At 44.6% G+C, this 22,508-nt stretch overlaps 1 protein-coding gene across 1 annotated transcript in view; it reads right to left on the bottom strand.

Moving 5' to 3' along the window:
* Positions 1–22,508, bottom strand: part of NSMAF (neutral sphingomyelinase activation associated factor) — a 167,109-nt gene that overhangs the window by 18,179 nt on the left and 126,422 nt on the right. The window contains exons 23-28 of the mRNA XM_063923767.1: positions 12,671–12,729; positions 10,916–10,983; positions 9,593–9,660; positions 9,380–9,503; positions 8,545–8,628; positions 1,363–1,513 (exon numbers count right to left, since the gene is read on the bottom strand). Of these exons, the coding sequence (XP_063779837.1) occupies positions 1,363–1,513; positions 8,545–8,628; positions 9,380–9,503; positions 9,593–9,660; positions 10,916–10,983; positions 12,671–12,729 (554 nt within the window). The remainder of the gene's footprint in view (positions 1–1,362; positions 1,514–8,544; positions 8,629–9,379; positions 9,504–9,592; positions 9,661–10,915; positions 10,984–12,670; positions 12,730–22,508) is intronic.

Here is a 22,508-nt window from a genome sequence, read left to right on the forward strand (position 1 = left end):
GCTATCAGCCCCCTATCCGCAGCCCTTGGATGGGGGGGACAGCCTCGGGCTTCACCCCTGGCCCTTAGGTGGCTGGAGGGGGGGGGACCCCTTGATTTAAGGGGTCCCCACTCCTCCAGGGTACCCCGGCCAGGGGTGACTAGTTGGGTATTTAAAGCCACGGCCGCAGGGACCGATATAAAAGTGTCCCCCGGCTGTGGCATTATCTCTCCAGCTAGTGGAGCTCGGTGCTGGTGAAAAATACGGGGGACCCCTACGTCTTTTGTCCCCCGTATTTTTTGCACCAGAACCGGACGCAGAGCCCGGTGCTGGTTCTAAAAATACGGGGGATCCCATGTCAATTTTCCCCCCGTATTTTTACAACCAGGACCGGCTCACAGAGCCCGAGGCTGGTTATGGTTAGGAGGGGGGGACCCCACGCAATTTTTTTCGGGTTTTTTAACGATTTCTGTGCTGACCGAAAAGTCGAATCCAGGACGCACTTATCCGTCAATTGGTCCGTTTTTCGACAGCGGGACCGTCGAATCCGTTTTTTTATTGAATATGTCGAATTCCGGCACCCGCCGGACGGAATTCGACTGTCGAATTGTGTCGAATTTAAAAACGGGCGAAAAAAACGCTGCAATTCGCCCGGAATTGCATATACCCCGAAGTCTCTGAATCTGTACACAAAGTGCTATAATGTAGCAGCTGCAGCTTTTTTCCAATACAAGTTCTGTTGTGCTCCGTATACAGACTCAGTCACACAAAATACACAAGTCTTGCATATCACAGTAATTGGCGCAGTTTCCTGGTGTGTCCTAGCCACATTGCATTGTGACTAAGATGCATTTTTGGTAAAAAATAAATAAATAAAAAAAGACACCGGACGGTAGTGGAGTTGCATGGGACCTGATGGCTCACCCGCGCCAGGAATCTCACGCTGCATGGTGTATTAAGGCTAGCTGTATTAGGACAGATCTGTACTTAACATTACACATAGGACCTATTGACGGTCATTGTTTGGGGTCAGATAATAACTCCTGATGTCCTATGATAATGCCAATCAAACTGATTTAAAGTAATTGAGCCCCTACACTTTGATATTGCAGCGTGTTGCACTCAAAGCCTGTAATTGATCCTATGCGGAGAGAAAAACAAACTAATAGCATTACATATTTCAATATGGTCTATACTTAGAACATTTACAGCTTACATATTGTAAATGTTAAGCAACTCTCTATTAACTAATAACTTATTCTACAATGGGGACTTTATGATGAGCTTCATCTGTGAATGAGACTTGTATAAGATACATTTGCATTTTAGAATATTACAGTGCTGCCTGCAAGTAAAAAAACCCCCACACAACTAGATACCTACCAGGACTCAATGCAACATCATGAACTGGTCCATTGTGGCAAGGAAGCTGATGTAACATAGAGGATCGTGCAATGTCCCAAATGCTCACTGTGCCTTCTTTAGTTCCGGATACTAGCAATGATCCGTCAGAGCTCACATTTATTGTGTTAACCTATACATATACACATTAAAGGTTAAAGCTGAAATGTTTATGATCTGGACTGGTTCATTATATTTCATGTTCTAGATGGACGCACTTTCTGTATAGAATCTAACGAAGAGAGTAAAAAAGTGGACCTTCCACATACTTCCCAAATGCAGGACACAATGAGCTCTGCCACAATCCCCCATATCCCATCTCAACAAAAAATGGTGACAAAGGTCTTCAGTTCAATTAAGTTTAAAATATAATAGCCTTCAGGCACAGCTATCTAATAACCTAACCGGCACTAACAGTAAACTGCTGTGACCAGGACTATTCTTGGAGAGTCCAGTGCTAGTGTCATTTAAATTTAGTATTTACTGTCCAATTAGCCCCGAAAACAGACTTTTTGCAGCATTCGCCGGTGAAAGCGGCTCTCCACGCTTCCACAATTCAACCTATCTTATTGCTAATTTGCAAAAATGGAATTTGTGCAATAATTCTTGCCTTTAAAATCAGTTCAAAATTTATTTTAAAATAGGGAAATCTGCCTGTACCCCCCAAAAATGACAAATAAACAATGGATAACAGTATAGAAGTGTATACAAGGTCATAATAAAAAGATTTTGGGGACTTAAATTGTGCTAAATGGCTGTTATATCCTTTTTTTTTTTTTTAAATAAAAAAGAATTATAAAAAGTTTTTTGCGCAAGACAACTGCTCTCATTAAATTCGAGTAAAAGCAAAATGGGTATAAGTATATATTTGGGTCATTTTCAGATAAGTTTAAAAAATGTCAGAAAATAAGACGATTACTCCCACGTGTAAGCCTAATAGCACTTGTCTCACTAACAAAGCACCCCAATATACCGGTCCCATACCTTGAAAACCAATTTCATCACTTTGCATTTTTACACCCCAAAATTGAAATGTCATTATTGGCCAATTAAAAATTATTAAAAGCTTCCAAGTGCCTAATTAGTCATTAAGGGTGGTGTCGCAGTGGTTCTGCCCAAATCCTCACGTTTTTACCTTAAAATAGGAATTTAGCACTACTTTTCTCATGCTCAGAGGTGGTGAAATCAAATTTGCGGATATGGAGAATTATCGCAGGTAATTTTTTGCGGCTAATAGGATAGAGAGTTTTTGCGATTCGTAATAAAATCCTGTTTTTACCGCAAAAGCACGGCTAACAGTATACTCCCTTAGGGGTATATTCAATTAGGGTCGAAAGCTGCCGTCTGTCGAAAAGACGGCCGTTTTCGGCTTTTTAAGGTCGAATCGGGATTCAATCCCAGCTGTTTTTATTCGACAAGTCGGGGAATTCGACTTGTCGAAAAATACGTGAATCGGCGGTATAGCTGCCGATTCACGTACTTTTGAGGGAAACGGGGCCAAATTCGACAGGATTTGGCCGTTTCCGACCATCTCCGACCATAAAAAAAATGTCGGACTGAGATGAGGGGCCGTGGAGGAGAGGGGGGAGAGTCGCCGGGAGACGGGGGAGAGCCACGGACAGCCAGACGGGGAGAGCCGTGCTGGAGATGGGGGGAGAGCAGCAACGGAGACGGGGGAGCCGCGGGCAGACGGGGAGAGCAGCGCTGGAGGATGTCACAGCCGCCGCTCACAGCAGCGTCCACCCAGCTCCAGCAAGCGAGACCTCGCTTGCTGGAGCCGGGTGGACGCAGCCGTGAGCGGGGGAGAGCCATGGGCAGCCAGACTGGGGAGAGGGCTATATAGCCGCTGCTGTAGCGCTGCTCTCCCCAGTCTACCCGCGGCTCTCCCCCGTCTAGCTCCTGCATCTCAATTCAACTTTTTTAAAAGTCGAATTGAGAGGACATTGAATAGCCCAAGTCGGATCCATTCTGACAAATGAATGTCGGAATGGATCAGACTTCAATTGAATATACCCCTTAGTATGACTCCGGACAGTTCCAGATTACTTTTCGTTATGTAAGAGCAGAAAAGAAGAGCCTTCAATTTTAAGAGTTTCAAAACAGAACAAAGCGTTTTTTACTACAGTGCAGATGTATACAGATATGATTTTAACAGATCCTCTTTCTAATAAATTAATGTGTAGCCTTAGGGCTAATTTTCATCTATGTAATTACTTGAGTTAAAATAAGATACAAATGATAGCATGGGAAGCTCTTCTCTTATGTACATTATAATGCACTTCTATTGAGATGCTGCATTCAACATGTCCTTCCTGCTTGCCGCCAAAGAAAAGCAGATAACATATATTAAAAAGCTAAATAAAAATAGGAATTTTAAATACCTACCGGTAAATCCTTTTCTCGTAGTCCATAAGGAATATTGGGGACACATTAGTATAGACGTGGTCCAAATGAGCCGGTGCACTTTAAATTTCTTCTACTGGGTGTGCTGGCTCTTCCCCTCTATGCCCCCTCCTACAGGCAGTTATACGTAAAACAGTGCCCGAAGGAGAAATTACATACTTGAGAGAAGGAACATAACAACGAGAAGTGTGGTGAGATTTATACACCAGCACACCATAACATAACTGGGCCAGCAACCGCTGGCAACATAAACAGCAACAGCTGAACAGGTAACACATAACAGAGAACATGCAGAAAGTCACCGCACAAAATCCCTTATGGACTACGAGAAAAGGTTTTACTGGTAGGTATTTAAAATCCTATTTTCTCTAGCATCCATAAGGGATATTGGGGACACATTAGTACGATGGGGATGTCCCAGAGCTTCCAGAACGGGCAGGAACGTGTGGAGACATCTGCAGCACTGCCTGCCCAAACTGGGTATACTCTTTGGCCAGGGTATCAAACTTGTAGAACTTCACAAAGATGTTCTTCCCCGACCAGGTAGCCACTCGGCACAGCTGCAGGGAGGAGACTCCACGGGCAGCCGCCCAAGAAGATCCCACTGATCCTGTAGAGTGGGCCTTCAGAGACTGGAACAGGTAAGGCTGACAACACATAGGCTTGCTGAATAGTGAGCCGAAGCCAACGAGCAATGGACTGCTTTGAAGCAGGGCAACCCTTTTTCATATACCACGAACAAGGAATCCGTCTTTCTGATACGAGCTGTCCTCTTGACATAGATCTTCAAGGCTCTCACAGCATCCAATGCCTCCGGAGGGGCAGAAGCGCCAGAACTTGATGGGACACAATAGGTTGATTCAAGTGGAAAGCAGAGATGACCTTCAGCAGGAACTGCTGCCTAGTCCTGAGCTCCGCTCTGTCCTCGTAAAAGACCAAGTATGGACTTTTATAAGGCCCCCAATTCTGAGACACGTCTAGCAGAAGCCAGGGCCAGTAACATCACCGTCTTCCACGTGAGGTACTTCTACCGTCCTCAGAGGTTCAAACCAGGAGGACTGCAGAAATTGTAATACCACATCCAAATCCCAAGGTGCCGTAGGCTGCACAAACGGAGGTTGGATGTGAAGCACCCCTTGCAAGAAGGTCTGAACTTCAGGCAGTATAGCCAACTTCTTTTGGAAGAAGATTGAAAGAGCTGAAATCTGAACCCTAATGGATCCCAGATGTAAGCCTTGATCCACTCCAGTCTGCAGGAAACGAAGAAATCTTCCCAAGTGAAATTCGGCAGATGGATATGTGCATTCCTCGCACCAGGAGACATATCTCCGCCAAATATTATGATAGTGTTTTGAGGTCATAGGTTTCCTGGCTTGCACCATAGTGACAATGACCTTTTTGGAAAGCCCTTGTGAGCTAGGATGTTCCGCTCAACTTCCATGCCGTCAAACGAAGCCGGCGTAAGTCTCTTCTGCGTGGTAGAGGCCAAGGGTATTTAACGGACATGTCCAGAAGATCCGCGTACCACACTCTCCGGGGCCAACCCGGGGCAAGTAGAATTGCTTGTACTCCTTGATGCCGGATCCTCTTGAGCACCTTTGGGATCAATTGAATCGGAGGAAATACGTAGACCAGCTGGTAAGGCCAAGGCAACGTCAGTGCATCCACTGCGCACGCCTGAGGGTCTCTGGTTTGCAAGCAATAGCAGCAAAGTTTCTTGTTGAGGCGAGAAGCCATCATGTCGATCTGGGGGTAACCCCACCGGTCGATGATCTGTTGAAACACCTGCGGATGTAGGCCCCACTCACCTGGGTGGAGATCATGGCGACTCAGGAAGTCCGCTTCCCAGTTGTCTACTCCCGGAATGAAGATTGCAGACAGTACTATTGCATTTCTTTCCGCCCAGAGGAGTATTCTTGATACTTCTCGCATGCAGGCCCTGCTTTTTGTCCCTCCTTGTCGATTGATGTACGCCACGGCCGTGGCGTTGTCCGACTGGACCTGGATTGCCTGATCCCGGAGCAGAATGGAGGCCTGAATCAGAGCATTGTAGATAGCCAGACGTTCCAGGATGTTGATCGGAAGTAGGTCCTCTTGGGCAGACCACCTGCCCTGGAACTGCACCCCTTGGGTAACAGCCCCCACCCCCTCAGACTCGCATCCGTCGTGAGGAGGATCCAATCCTGAACTCCGAAGCGTCGACCTTCCCGGAGATTGGAAGACAGCAGCCACCACAGGAGTGAAATCCTGGCCTGGGGTGACAGTTGAATCATCCGGTGCATCTGAAGATGGGAACCGAACCACTTGTTCAGGATGTCCAATTGAAAGGGTCTGGCATGGAACCTTCCATACTGAATGGCCTCTTACGAGGCTAACATCTTTCCCAACAATCTTATGCAAATATGAATGGAAACTTGAGTTGGTCGGAGAACCATGCGAACCATTTCCTGGAGAGTTCTCACTTTATCCTTTGGAAGGAACACTTTCTGCACTACAGTATCCAGTAGCATTCCCAGAAACAGGAGCCGCTGAGATGGCTCCAGGTGGGACTTCTGTAGGTTGAGGATCCACCCGTGGTGTGACAGAAGTTGGTTAGTGCGATCTATATGGAGCAGCAGGATCTCCCTGGAACTCGCTTTTATCAGGAGATCGTCCAGGTAAGGGACCACGTTGACCCCCTGGACCCTGAGCTGGAACATCATTTCCGCCATCACCTTCGTGAACACCCACGGAGCTGTAGACAGGCCAAAGGGTAAGGCCTGGAACTGGTAGTGATCGTTCAGCAGGGCGAACCTCAGATAGGCCTGATGAGGAGGTCAAATTGGGATATGGAGGTAGGCATCCTTGATATCCAGGGACACTAGGAATTCCTGATGTTCCAGGCCTGCGACCAATGCTCTCAAAGAGTCCATCTTGAATTTGAAAACCTTTAGATAAGGATTCAAGGACTTCAGATTCAAAATTGGCCTCACAGACCCGTCTGGTTTTGGCACAACGAACAGACTGGAGTAGTGACCTTGTCCTTGCTGTTGCAGGGGTACTGGAACAATGACTTGGGACTGGACCAACTTTGTGATGGCCTGTAGTAGCGTAACATGCATATTTTCCAAAGCTGGTAAGCTTGATCTGAAAAATCGTTGGGGAGGAGCAACGTTGGCCTCCAGCTTGCAACCCTGAGAAATAAGGTACCTTACCCAGGAGTCCTGGCAGGAACTTTCCCAGATGTGGCTGAAGTGACGTAACCGGGCTCTCACCTCGAGATCCTCCCGGGGTGGGCCGCCACCGTCATGCTGAGGTTTTTGCGGAAGCTGAATTGGTGCTCTGTTCTTGAGAGCCGGCAACAGCTGGTTTCTTAGGTTTATCTCTGGTGCCTCTAACTGCATTTGATGCACCCCTGGCCCAAGATCAAAATCTGGTGGACCTAAAGGACTGAGTAGACGGTCCCGGGTAGGTACGTCTAGCAGGCGTAGCCCCCGAGGGAAGAAACGCGGATTTTCCAGCAATAACTTTGGAGGTCCATGTGTCCAATTCCCCTCCAAAGAGCCATTCACCTGTAAAGGGAAGAGATTCCGCACTGCATTTGGAGTCAGCGTCTGCAATACACTGACGCAACCATATGGCTCTGCGTGCTGCCACAGCCATAGCAGTGGTCCTAGCAGTAATATTGCCAATCTCTTTTAGGGAGTCACAGAGGACTCTTGCCGTGTCCTGAATGTGTTTTAGGAAAGTTACCATAGTAACCAGGGTCATGTCACCCGAGAGACCCTCCTGAGTTTGAGTAGTCCAGGAGTGAATTGCATGAAGCAATAGTGGATCCCCCCCCCCCCAAGAGGGACCCATATGCCTCACCTGTATGATAGCCGCACCATAAATCGGGGGACCCCCCTAGGGGTCCCCAGTGTGTACTCACCACTGATGTTCCTTCAGGCATCTGTTAGGGGTGTGCGGCATGCTGCGGTTGCGACAGCCAAGGCGCAGTGCCCCGCTGAACAACCAACCTCCCCCAACTCCCATTGCGCAGGTATGCTGTTGCCCAAACAGCATTCCAAAATAAATAAAAGTTTAAAAGAAATTGAAGAAAAACTCTGGAGCTAGCAGAGTGTGCATCTTCTCCTGAGGGCACTTTTTCTAAACTGCCTGTAGGAGGGTGCATAGAGGGGAGGAGCCAGCACACCCAGTGGAAGAAATTTAAAGTGCACTGGCTCCTTTGGACCCTATCTATACCCATCGTACTAATGTGTCCACAATATTCCATATGGATGCTAGAGAAAGGATAATATGTGTGAAATGCAGCCTTGGGAAATGGTTTCAATCTTATTTGATTTAATGCATAATTGGCAGTAGCAAAGGAACATTCAGCTGATGAGCAGAATGCCAAGGTAAATAACCACAGAGAAGTGAGTTTTACTCATGATATTGCAATTAAAATCACATTTAAGTTTTAAGTGAATTATCCTTTCCTGTAGAAATGAATGTTTTAGAACATCACAACTTTACTTAATGATAAACAAGAGAGCCAGCGGGTTGGAAACCAGTAAGTGCTTATAGGTGCATAAATTCCTGTTACATTTTGGTTATGCTGAACAAGAGTAAGGGGGATATTCAATTGTTTGAAAAGTCAGTTGGGTGTCTGTTTTTTCTTATCTAATAGACAGGAAAAAACAGACACCCAACTGACTTTTCAAACATTTGAATTCCCCCTTAAGACTCCGTACATTTTTGGTTCAGTTAAGTAATTTGTTAATACTCCTTGAAACTCACACCGGCATCATGTTCCAATTCTGCCAACAATTCAAAGCTGTTTCTCTTCGTTCCGCACACATCGGCAGGCACACAGCTCCACACCTGGATGAGAAAGTGGCATAAGGTTATTATAGCGGGATGTGGTTAAGACACCAACTGTCGAGATCCCAGCAATCGGAATACCGCCGCTGGAATCTTGACACCAGTCAGAATCCCGATGCCGGAATCCCAACAGGGTCAGGAGGCCAATGCCGACATCCCGACTGTAAGTATAGCAGGCAGGTTAGGGTTAGGCTGTGGGGTTGTTTAAGGTGTAGGCACCACCGCGAGGAGGTTAGGATTAGGCTACAGGAAGGGAGAGAGTTAGGGGTAGGGGATAGCATACTTACCTCGCCCCTGATGGGACTTTAAAGATCAGGATGCCGTCTGTCGGTCACACATACTGAACCCATTATAGCAATATCTACACTTCCCCAGTTATTTAGTAAATACATTTAAAGGGACAGGTCTTTCTTTTACTCAAGTAGCTCATACATTGGCTGAACATACCATGTGTAAGCAGACATTTAACAGTTAAACCAAGTCAAGTCCTAGTTTATACAATTAAAATAATAATTAATTCACCGACTGTCATTTTGTTTCTGTGCCACTAAATACATTTTCTTGATCTGCTGCTCATGCCAGATTACAAACAACAAAAAGCAGGATGTAAACAAGTCTGTGTTACACTAATGATAAATTGTTTCTATTACAGATACTGAGAACCTCAAACGAACTATCAGCACTGAAGCCAGGGCCCTATCTATGTGGAGTGTGTATGCTCCCCTTGTGTTTGACTGGGTGCTGTACATACCTTTACTGTAGAATCCCAGGAGGCTGTGCACAGCCTGTTGTTACACCAGTGGATCTTGCTAACGGCATCATCATGTCCCATCAGAGTATCTTGTCTTCTTCCAAAAGCAATAGAATAAAAGTATCTAGAAGCAAAGAGCAGATATAAATAATTTCTATAATGGACACCTATCATTATAGGCTATAAAGCAGGTATGTGGCCTGAAATACGCACACATTATTGTCCCAGGAGGAGCACATCACTGTTGTATCGCCTGGCAAAAGAACACAAGATGACAATGCCTGGGAACAATGAAAAAGATGATTTTACAAAGCTTGGAGCGCAAACATAGCTTAAATACAACAGATTCAGTTCCACTATAAAAACAAATAAAATCTAGTACTGGAGTACATAAAAGGATACGTAGAAGATGCAACAGATTGCTACCAGGAGATAATTATTCTGGCGGTTTGCCTGTAACGTCCTCCCATCAGCTTCATCGTGCTTTTCCAGTCCTGCCCAATGACTAAGAGAACTAGCACAGCCATGGAATATGACCGGTTACTGGGATAAAGTTTAGGTAAACATGTGAAGGTAAGATGGAACAAAAGACGTCCACAAGGTCTGTCCCATCTTTCATGGACATTTCTTTCACAATGAAAACAGCAGCTTGGTAAGAGCTGCAAACAGTGACACTTCCTTATTTGCAAATGTAAGTTCCGTTTTATGTCCACATGTTGTCATCATGGAACTTTCCAGTGACTAATGGTGGAACAGGACAGCTAAGGATACACATGAGAACAAGGTAAAACCTTGTCCTGCAGATAATTGTCCAAATATAGTTTAATGGCAACTGGCTGTAGCAGCCGTATATGCAGTGCGAGCTCTGCGGTAGATGTGGTGTCTGCAAATGGGCACACTTTGGGGGTAATTCAGACTGGATCGCTGCAACGGCAGCAATCACAGTCTAAATTACTGTGTGGAGTGCGCATGCGCAGCGGCCGTACTGCGAGTGCGCACCCTGGGAGCCGAGTGGGATGCTATTAGCATCTCACTGGCTGCGACCGCCTCTACCTGATTGACCGGTAAAGACGGTCGCGGGACATGCCAACGGCGTTAGAGCGCTGTTGGCCGGACGCAGTCCAGCAATGGAGGCGCGTATGGAACATTGTGTTGGGGGTGGATGGGCGGGCTGCGGCAGCTGCGTGACGTCACACAGGAGCTGCGCTGGCAGGGAGTTACTTGTCAGGTAAAAAAGCATCGCCGGCATGCGATGCTTTTGTACTTGTACGACGGGGTAGAGCCTGACATGTGGGGCGGACTAGCCCTGTGCTGGGAGTCCCCCCGCACGTCAGAGTAATTGATCGTAGATGTGCTAAATTTAGCACATCTACTATCAACTCTGAATTACCCCCTTTATCACTGAGGTCATCTTCTCGTGTTATAAATCAGAGCTAGGAAACTACTTTTTCTACTGATGAGGACCTACAAGCATCAGACACACCCTGCCCAAGCCCCATGTACATAGCTCATATTTCCACACAAACTCATCCTTACCATATTTGAAAAAGAAACACTTCTTTGCAGAGCTTTCTGACTTGTAGAGAACATCTTCAAGGTTGAATCTGCAATAGATCAGACTTTAGTCACAAATTCTGAAAAGACCAACCTCCACGCAGATATACACATTTATTTTAGAAAGATAACACTTTTAAGTTATAGTTTTCAGGAGGTTCACGCAAACACTAAGATAAGATGTATTTGACTATATTAAAAAGCAACAATAATTGAAGGGCAGACATGTGGAAGGTGTTGTGGAGCCTGTACTCTCTGTAATCCCCAAAAGGGTCAAAATGAGCCAGCACTTCCTTTAGGGTGAATTCTGAGTACATGCACTGAAGATGAACCCAGGAAAAGACCTTGGAACAGAGATAACAGATTGTGGTAATTGGAACTTGTGTTGAATTAGAGATTGATGGAGTCTTTGATCTCATGTCCACACAGGAAGTGGTGTTCTTTAAATGCAATATAGCAGATGTTGTGTTTCTAATTAAGATGTCCCTTCTGTAGTGAAGACAAAATGTGGTTGTTATCATTTTCTTTGAGAAATTATATGCGATTGCTTTAAAATAGCTCATATTAGCTAATCAGAGGCAAACTCAATTTTATAATACAACATAGTAGGCTACATGGCTTTATTTTACAGACAGCCACAACTTTTTATATGTTCCAAACCCCACTGGTTCCCATCTGTGTAAACAAATAAATGAAAATTAATATGCTATAAATGAGCCAATTGATAAATGATTAACTGGAAATGTATTCATTACATAAAATAAACTCAATAATGTGTAAAGTGAGCAAGTACCTATCCCTACAAAGCTGGCCGTACACTGTATGATACTCGTGAAAATCAGCCACCAAATTACTGGTTTGAACAATTATAGTTCAGGGTACACGGTACTGAACGATAATCATTCACAGCCTGAAACGACTGATAAACATTCTGGGTAATCCGGTTTGGATTTCAAACCTGTCTGATCCACCCGACCGTTGTTAAGCGACTGTTAATTGAGATTGCCTCCATGGTGTAAGAAGGCACCCCACCCTTGTCTTCTCCCCTGTTCCTGCTGGGTGGTCTGCTACATGTGCAGTGTATGGCCAGCTTAACTGTGCTTGGCCAACATACTATTTCCGGAGACTTGATGTTGCACATCAGTATACAGGCCAGAGTGTGTGACATAGACACATCCTACTAAACACAATAGTCAGTATAGTCACTTGTGACTTATTTAATCATTTCGCAAATGTGGAATGTTCCCTGACAAGACACACTTAAGCATCTACTAAGCACTCAGAAAAAAAATATATTATTTATTCGGTTTATCTCAAAATAACCACAGCTCAACCCGCCTGTTACCTTTTGGATGGAGGCATTAAAAATATATATTTTCACTGAGACTTTGCAGATCATTTAGAGGGCACCAGCCATTTCTGCATGTTTAGCCATCCTTTGTGATAATGCAGCCTATGAACTTACTATGCACCTGTCTCTCAGTAATATTAGTCATGCATCATCTATAAGGGTCATGGAATACACAGTGATGTCACGTGCCTACTAATCTCACAGGCTGCATTCTCACATTTAAATGACCTAACATTTAAATAACGTCTGCCTCCGCTGTTTGCAGACAATATTCATACTCATGTGTTTGAAGAGGGTTTTGCTCATATCAGATCTGTGGAACAAGAACAGGATACTGTATGTTATTTTTCATATGCTGTACATCAAAGGTTCACCCTTAGACTAACCCTGTGATGTTGTGAAGACTGAAGATCCATTAGAAGATGCAGCAATGCCAGTAATTGCCCTGAAAGTTATAAGTGATAATCAAATTCAAGGGAAAACTAACCATTAACATTCTTCAAAATACTTTGCAATTTTCCAGGCAGATATGTGTAATAGCCAAAACAAATCAATTATACTGTGTCCCACTTTTTTCTTATGTCAAAAGACTTGTATAGAGATTTGTTACCTTGAAATATAAGTAGTTATGGTAGACTTACTGTCGGTAACTATTTCTCTGAAGTCTACAGTATCCACAGGATAACATTGGGATATAAGGTAGCGTCAGTGGAATGGCACCAATCGATCAAAGCTTTTGGCCTCCCAGAATGCAACGGGCCAGTCTCCTATATCCCCGCCTCTTGGCTCAGTCAATTCAGTTATTTTCCAAATCTCAAGGCAGGAGCATCATAGAGAGCCCTAATCAGGCGAGAAGAACACATACACACACTTCCAAACAAGAGGGAAGAGGTTAGTAAGTGTAAAGATCCTCAAATCAGGTGCGTCAGGGTGGGATCCCTGTGGATACTGTGGAATTCGGAGAAATAGAGTTATTGACGGTAAATCTATCATACCTACTTATTTCGCCTGCAGGGTCCACAGATTATCCACAGGATAACATTGGGATGTCCCAAAGCAATATTAGTGGAGGGACGCTCCTGAGTGGACAGGAGAATCCTTCACCTGAATGCAGCATCCTGAGAGGCAAAGGTATCAAAGGCATACTGTCTAATGAATGTGTTAATGGAAACCTATGTAGGGCATATATTTCAGCTGAGGCACCACGTTGTGCTGCCCATGAAGGACCTACCTTACGAGTAGAGTGAGCAGAGACATTAGCCGGGATAGGGAGATCAGCTTGAGAGTATGCTTCTGAAATAGTCATCCGAAGTCACATTGCCAGTGTGGGATTGCCACGCTTGTCAGCAGGCAATCCTCTCTTGTGAAATCCGTAGAGAACGAAGAGAGTGTGTCTTTCTGATGGCACTGGTATGATCCACGTAGATCCTTAATGCATGGACTACATTCAATTATGCATCTCCCGCAGAGAAGTCCAGTCCCTGAGAAGCCGGAACAACTACCTCTTCATTAAGGTGTAATTTAGAGATCACCTCAGGAAGATAATCAGATCTAGTCCGGAGAACTGCTCTATCTGGATGAAATATCAGAAAAGGCGGGCGACATGATAATGCCCCTAAATCTGAGACTCTTCTAGCTGAAGCAATTGCCAGTAGAAAGAAAACTTTTGCCGTCAACCATTTCAAATCCACTTTATTCAGTGGTTCAAATGGGGCAACTTGAAACATCTTAAGGACTATTTCTAGATCCCAAGGGTCTGTAGGGGGAACAAAAGAAGGCTGAATGTGAAGCATTCCTTGAAAGTGCGAACATCCTGTAGGTTAGCAATTTTCCTTTTGGAATCATACAGTTAGTGCAGACACTTGTACTTGTAAGGAATACACATGTAGACTTTTAGCCGTTCCTGCTTAAAAGAATGCTAGAACTCTTGAAACTCTGAAAGACCTTGGGTCATAATTTCTGGCAGTGCACCACTGAATAAAAGCATGCCATATCCGGTAATCAATGCGTGCCCAGGGTGGTTTCCTTGCCCTAAGCATTGTTTAAATTACCTGTTGAGAAAATCCTTTTGCTTTCAGGATGGATGTCTCAAAAGCCACGCTATCAAAGACAGCCAATCCAGGTGTTTGTAATGACAAGGACCCTGAGACAATAGATCTGGACGTTGAGGCAGTAGAAACGGAATATCCCCGGATAGCCTCTGCAGATCTGTGTACCAATGTCTTCTGGGCCATGCCAGAGCTATTAGTATCACGGCGCCCTTTCCTTGTTTGATTTTCTTATATCACCCTGGGCAACAGGTAATTGGCCAGATGAAACACTCATGTCACTGACCGAGCATCCACGAAGATCACTTTGAATCCTTTGTCCTTGACCCGTATGCGGGAACTTTGTTGTTCTGACGAGAAGCCATGAGGTCTGCGCAGCCCCCACTTGTTTACCAGAATCTGGAAGACTTCTGGATGTAAGGCCCATTTGATAACATTAATGGCATGTCGACTGAGAAAATCCGGTTCCCAGTTTTGGATTCCCGGAACGAACACTGCGGACAAGACCGGATGATGAAGTTCTGCCCACCTTAACGTGCAGCTTACGTCCTTCATTGCCTTTTGGCTGCGAGTTCCCTTTCAGCCTGTTTTTGTTGAAAGGCTGCAGCTTCCTGAACTGGATGTGGCATAATCCAGTTGAATGTTGCACGTAAGGGTTAATAGGGAAATCTATACCTGGTACTATTCGCTCAGCTATATTAGATCTTTGTGCAAATGATGCCCATGAAGGTTCTGCATGAACCTGACACTGCCTTGGCATGTTATGGAGGCTTTGATGGAAGCGATCACAATTTGCACATAACCCATTTTGAACCAGATCTTGAGAGGTTAACCCTGCTTTGCATGACAACCATGATATCAATGTAGGTACAGCTGTGAAGAGTGTATCCTCCTCACCCTTCCCTCTCTTTGACATGATAAACAAATCACACACCTGACTGGTGTGACTGAAATCACTTTAATGCTTGCTAAAGTGATGTACAATCCGACCCATTTATGCTTTGCACCAGCATTGAGGATCATATATATGAAATAGCGGAACTGACAGAAACTCAGTATAAGTCAGCAGCCACACTAGCAATCAGTCACTTTGTTATACATTAGCAATATGAGTACATATTCAACTACGGATACATTTCAGGTATGTAGGAAAAACATATTACTGCATTACGTTATATAGGACTTTTAACGTGTTCAGTCGTACAGGTGAAAGAAACAGCAGTAAATGTTTACAAGACTCATATGCAATAGGCACTTGTACAACTACTCGTACCCCAATGGTAGGTAGAGACTCAGTGCTGTATTACCTGCCTCAGAACAGCGGGATACAGTGAGACTTAACCCCGCTTCCAGGATCGATCAATAGGATAGTAAACGCTGAGTGGATCCAGACGCCAATAGTGAACACAGACGCCCAATTGAACACATCCGTTATCAGTGAACACAGACGCACCAGTGACACAGACGCCTACGCTGCAACTGGGTTAGTTTGTATCTAGTGTCTCAAACGGAAACGGGAAATCAGTTCATGGCGGGAGACTCGTAGGAAACTGGACATGAACCAGGAGGAGGGGCAACCAGGGGAGCGTCTTAGTCCCCACTGCTGACTTCAACCTCAGGGATCACGGCCTCATACTAACTCCTGGAGCCTATGATCCCTGAGGCCTAGCGCTGGTGCACCCGAGGTGGAAGCCGCGTCAACGACTATTCGGTAGTCTCCATCCCAAAAACAATGCGGCTGTGTCTTGCGTCTCCCCGCTAAGCGGGACCGATGCCTTACCTTGTTCCCGTGCTTCGGCCACAGCCTGGTAATGTCTGCTGGACTTGCCAGTACATCCTGCACAGACGCCCGCGAAACAACACTGTACACATGTGTAAGCGTTGTCGCGACCCGGCGGAGAGTTTTGGAGCGACTGTTTCTAAGGTATGTATTTTTAGACAGATCACTCGAAAAGAATAAGACTATAAATATAACATAATAAAAAGCTTATGGCTGCTAAAAACCAGAAGCTCCTTGACCATGGTCCGGCTCCTGCTGCACCAAACAAAAAACTGAATTGCCTGAGCCAGGAGGTGGGGATATAGGAGACTGACCCGTTGCATTCTGGGAGGCCGAAAGGTTTGATCGATTGGTGCCATTCCGCTGACGCTACCTTGTATCCCAATGTTATCCTGTGGATAATCTGTGGACCCTGCAGGAGAAAATAAAATTCAGTGATCATAAAAAGTTCTAGAGAATAAATACAAGACATGGGCCGATTTAGCCAGGAAAGTCTTTGCTTGAGACGTCACCTGTGGTTTACCATTTATTCACCAATTTGAGCTAGTAAATATGCAGAATGAAAGAAAGGCACCTTTAAAAATAAAATAAAAAAATAAGCGTATCAGATTATTGGCATAGGAGCTGCCTTACACCTTATAATGAGTCTATATAGACCTATATAGTTATAACTGCAGACTGAGCACAGGAACATATCTGCTCCACTGCTGGCGTTAGATACATAGAGCGACCTAGCACACCTTCGTTCACCTGCTATATAGACTGGCAGGGGAGCTATATCCTTCTCTGTATCTACACTTGCAGTGACAACTGGACTGTACGGAGGCAGTATACTGTGTTAGGCAGCTCTTACACCACTAATCTGGTATTGATACTACACATCTTGTTTATTTAAAAGGATTATTTTGGTAAAGGTATTTTCAACATGAAGAAACATTTGCTTTCTTTGTGCAGATACATCTAATCACCTAAAAAATTAAAAGGACACCTAGTTACATTTTGATAAAATCCTCATAAAACTTGTTGAAGGTTCTGGCACTCTTGTATAATGAGACGTCTGACACACAACTTACTTTGACAAAAATACTTTCCAAATCTTTAATTAAAATAATTGACTACTATTCTGCTGACTTCCGCTTCCGCTGATGTGAGCCGTGTCTGAGGGCAGCTCCGCTGTGACCGCCAGGCAAATGCTTTCAAGGCTGCTCCCTCAGCCTCCACACTCGCAGGGCACTCACCTGAAGTCCCGCTCCACACATTGCAGTATATGGACCGCTACCTTACGCCCGCTATGCCCAAAAACAAGAAGAAACACCTGAAGGGGTCTCGAGCCAAAATGGCGCCCGGAGCTGGATGCGGAAGTGCTTCCTCTCTTCCATCCTCTGGTGAACTGGCTCTCACATAAAACGCTGTGAGTACTGCACTCCCTTGCACAACCCACTACCTCTCCACTTCTCTCACCTCCTCATGATAATCTCGCTGCTTCTCACCAGCATGATTCTCGTGTCGCATACAGAGACATGGTCTCTGCAATCAGGGAGGCTATAGGACCCCTCCTGGCTGCACAAACAGTACATATTACACAGCAGCTGGATGGCTTACTAAAAGGGTCCATGTAAATGAACAGAGGATGGGGGCTATATTTGGTGATGTTGCTGATTTGCAGATTGTTTTGCCAAACAGAAGAAAATGCAGCACCATTTGCTTAATAAAATCCAAGATTTGGAAAACAGATCTCGTAGAAGTAATCTACGCGTGGTTGGCATTCCGGAATCTTTGTTTGATTTCCTGAATATCACTCTGCCTGAAATAATTCCGATTTCTGAACAATGCACGGATATGATTATAGAGAGAGCACACCAATCCGTCCGCAACCAGGGGCGAGACCGAGAGTGGTTATATTTAAGATTCTCAATTACGCACAAGAGAATGCTATATGGTTAGCGTCTTGTAAGCTAAGAAACCTCACATGGGAGGACCAAAAGATCCTTATATTCCAGGACTATTCCGCAGAACTCACAAATGCTCGGAAGGAGTTCTCGCCACTGTGCTCCCAGCTGATTCGCCAAGGGAAAAAAATTGCCTTACTCTATCCTGCACGTTTGCGACTGTACAGTGGCACCTCACATGTTGACTTCACGTCGGTGGATGATGGCAGGAAGTATCTTGAGGAATTAAACGATGGGGAGGATGCCCATTCATCCGTGGAGGAAGTTCATGATGCGACCTGACTTTTCTATCCAGGTGTCTTCTCATTCCTCCCCTACTGCTGCTGCCTAATATGGATCTACCCGAGTGGTTTGTCTCAGTGGTGCCGGCTACTGAAGTGATATGGTTTATTGCACCATGTGTGCCGCTTAGTTCTGTGTGTCCCTGATTACCCTTCTGACAGTGCGGCTACGTAACCCCTTCTGTGCCTTATAAATACAGCTAATATGATTATTATATACCTCCTGTTCGCTTAACTCATACATGTTTTGCACAGCTGGCCTGGGTTTGTTGTTTTCCTCTTTCTACTGCCTTTTTGTGTCTTGCAATTACAATTACGGTTATATTTAATATTTTTTATGCTCCGGTGGTCCTAAGAAGCGACCCTCAATTTTGTTTTGTTACTCTTTGTTCTTCTACAATGTGGAAGTTATCGCCAAAGGTGCTTCCGAGCTGTGGAAACACTCCTTGCCCTCAGATGAGAGCGGGACCGCTCTTTATGGCTTTGGGCCAAATTTGTTTTTTGTTGTTTTCTTTGTTGTTGTTTCTGCACATTGCTATCCCCCACTGTGTCTCCCCCTCCCCCCCACCCTGATCCGAGAAGAGTTAGGCACAACTCTCTGCTATGACTTGCAGGGATGCGGCCCCGATCTGCCTACCCATATTATTTCTAGATAAGCAATGGCTCTGATTAAGATTGGCTCATTGAATGTGGGCGGCATCAACTCTCCGCAAAAGCGGAAAAAAGTTCTGCTTTATCTCACCAAACAGAAAATAGATATGGCGTTTCTCCAGGAGACTCACCTTGTTCCTGCGGAGGTGCAACAATTACATATATTAGGCTGGAAAGTCCTACTGGTGGCCTCCTTTAATTCTAAGAAGAGAGGTGTTGTCATTTTGGTGCGGCGCCATATTACCACAGAACTACTCACATCTGTAATAGACCCAGAAGGTATATTCGTAGTTGGTGAGATAAAGCTGGGTGCTGCCACCTACCTCATATGTAACGTGTATGCTCCTAAACGTACCCTCCCAACATTTTTTTCTCCTTATTTCTATCTATTCTCCAACCTTATTCGTACTTGCCTATGCTGATATGTGGTGACTTTAATATGTGCACCTCCTCCCAATTGGACCGACAGGTCACTACTCGTAAAAAATATCCTCGCTATGGTTTTGGAATACCTATGTTAATGGAGCGATTACATTTGGTAGATTCCTGGAGAGCTCACCACCCGACTGAGAAATCCTACACGTGTCTTTCAGCCACCTATGGTACCCTCTTCTAGACTAGAACACTTGCTGGTATCCCCTTCTCTGTTTCCAAAGGTTGAGGAAGTAGAAATTGCACCTATCTGCCTTTCTGACCATGCGCTGGTTTGGCTAACCTTACACACTATGGTAGACTTGGGTCCTTATATACAATGGCGTTACCCAACTTCCTTTTCCACTTCCACTGACTTCCGGAATAGAGTACTGGCTACCTGTGCTGATTACACGCTGATTAATATTGTGTTTTTAGAAAATGACCCCCTTCTATTCTGGCAGGCCTCCAAGACTGTTATAAGGGGTGATATAACGGCATTTGTTCACTCTTATAAGAAAGAGATAGCGGCTGAATATCACTTCAATTCTCACTCTCGGAGGCTTATCAGAAGTTTTCTTCCTGCCCCTCTCTTGCCCATAAATCTATTTATCAAGTGTCTAAACTTCATTTTGAAGCAGTACTAATTCAAGTTAGAAATGACATACTCTTTCTCTAAAGATTATAGATTTTTTAAATTCGGGAACAAGGTTGGGAAACCCCTTTCGAACTTGCTTCGTGGTGAAAACCCGCCTTTGGTAGTCCACCCTTTAAAATTACCTGATGGCACTGTGACTGGGTATAGTAAATTAATAGTTCCGATCATGGCAAACTTTTACACAGACCTCTACTCTGACCCTTCCACTACGGTAAGGGAGGACCCCTCCTTTTGGGAAGGTCTGACTGTACCCCGACTCTCCCAACCGGCTTCGAAATTGCTAATAACCCCGATTACGGAATCTGAGGTCAGAATAGTTATTGGTACAATGAAACTGGGCAAAGCCCCTGGGCCAGATGGCCTTATGGCCGAGTATTATAAGTTACTAGGATCCACCGTTTTCCAGGTTCTGACTGCGGTTTTTAATGCTATCCTGTCTAATTCTTTGATGCCTAAATATTTTAATTCAGCAATTATTAAGTTATTTCTGAAGACAGGCAGGGATCTGAGTAACCCAGCGTCCTACAGACCGATATCTCTCTTAAACCTTGGTTATAAGATTCTAACCAAAATACTAGCCGAATGTTTGAAACAGGTATCACCTTTAATCATACACACGGCTCAATCAGGTTCTATTACTGGCCATAACTCGGTTACCAATGTTAGAAGGGTCTTCTTGGCTGTCTATGTGACCTCTCAATTGGTCGACCCCCCCCCCCCCCCCCCAGAGCTATCCTTTCCTTGGACACTGAGACGCTATGATGCGATTTGGATTCCCATCCCAATTTATCTTATATATTAGAACCCTATACACCCACCCTATGTCCCAGATTTCATGTAGTGGATACCTTTCTTACCCAGTACCCATTCAGACAGGTACTCGACAAGGTTGCCCACTGTCGCCTTTGCTCTTTGCAGTGGCATTAGAGCCTTTAGCAATAGCATTACGGGATACTCCGCTGTATCAGGGAATTCCGATAGGATTGGTTGATCTCCACGTTGCCCTCTTTGCAGATGACATGCTCCTTTTTCTATCCTGCCCTGCACACTCTGCCTGTCGTTTTAAATATTATTCATCAATACAGTTGTTTCTCTAGCTATAAAATCAATATAGAAAAATCCGAGATATTATCTCTCTCGGGCGACCTGGGTTTCCTCACTACTAGTCCCTCTCTGAATACTATTAAAATAGTCCGCTCATATTTTAAATATCTAGTGGTCCACATATCAGCAAATCTCTCTGCCTTGTACTCTCTTAACTTTTCTCCTCTTATTAACCAAATTTCTAAAATATTGGATGGGTGTTATTCCTTACCCCTTTCCTTACTGGGCAGAGTGGCAGTTATCAAAAAATTTGGTTTTTCCAAAGTTGTCTTATATCATTCAGATGCTCCCGATACGTTTATCTAACATTGCAAAAAAGGAACATTTTGGCTGCGGATGCCAACGGGCGCCTACATATAATAAATGTTCAAAGTACTTACATGCATAATGTATACATAAAAGACAAATATACAACCCTTAAAATCGCAGTGAAAGTCCTATTCTTGCTCCTCTCGCTTCCTCCTCTTAGTATGGTAACATGAAAAATAGAGGGGAGAGGGAAACCACATGTGCAGTACAGTAATTTTAATAACATGTAAACACAAACAAGAAGTATGGACAATCACATTAAAAATGTGCAGAGTATTAAAATCCAAATGTGACAGCCACAAGGTGGTGTTCAAACTAATTACCAGAGAGTTTGAGAACTCAAAAAAGTCCTCAAACAAGTTCTTTAATCTCCAAAGTCCACCCGGGTAGGAGCTGGAAAAATCCTCTGGTCCTTAGGAATGTAGACCAACAAAGGGGCTGACCGCAAATGGAGTACTCCGACGCGTTTCAACCCCTATTCCTGGGGTCTTTTTCAAGGCTGAATGATAGCTGCACATACAACATCCGGTTCTTAAATGTTCCTATGGCCAATCACGAACAATCCTTTAACAGGTTTCACCTGTTGTCATGCACGCATGCTGCCGGTTCCCTTGGCAACCGGAGGCTCCCCTCCTTTGTTCCCGCCTCCGGAGATCGTGGTGCTGTTCCTATAGTAACCGGACGCCGACGGGACGTCACTTCCGGCTGCGGCGTCCTCCGTCATGTTGTCATGGTAACCGGCCGCACAGATTGTCTCTCCCGGAAGTATGTTATATCCACGTCCCGGCCGCACGGGTCATCTCTCCCGGAAGTATGTTATGTCCAAGTCCCAATAGACGCTGCCATAATTACCACATCAACGAATCTTTTATAAATTACTACAAATATCTAGTGCACATCCCAATAATATGTAGTCAATGAAGTAGATACAATGATTCTATAATAAAAAATGCAAAGAATAAAACACAAAATACAATCTAAAATACAGTATATATATATATATATATATATATATATATATATATAAATAACC

The sequence above is a fragment of the Pseudophryne corroboree genome, chromosome 5 (assembly GCF_028390025.1).
Source record: "Pseudophryne corroboree isolate aPseCor3 chromosome 5, aPseCor3.hap2, whole genome shotgun sequence".
Lineage (NCBI taxonomy): Eukaryota > Metazoa > Chordata > Amphibia > Anura > Myobatrachidae > Pseudophryne > Pseudophryne corroboree.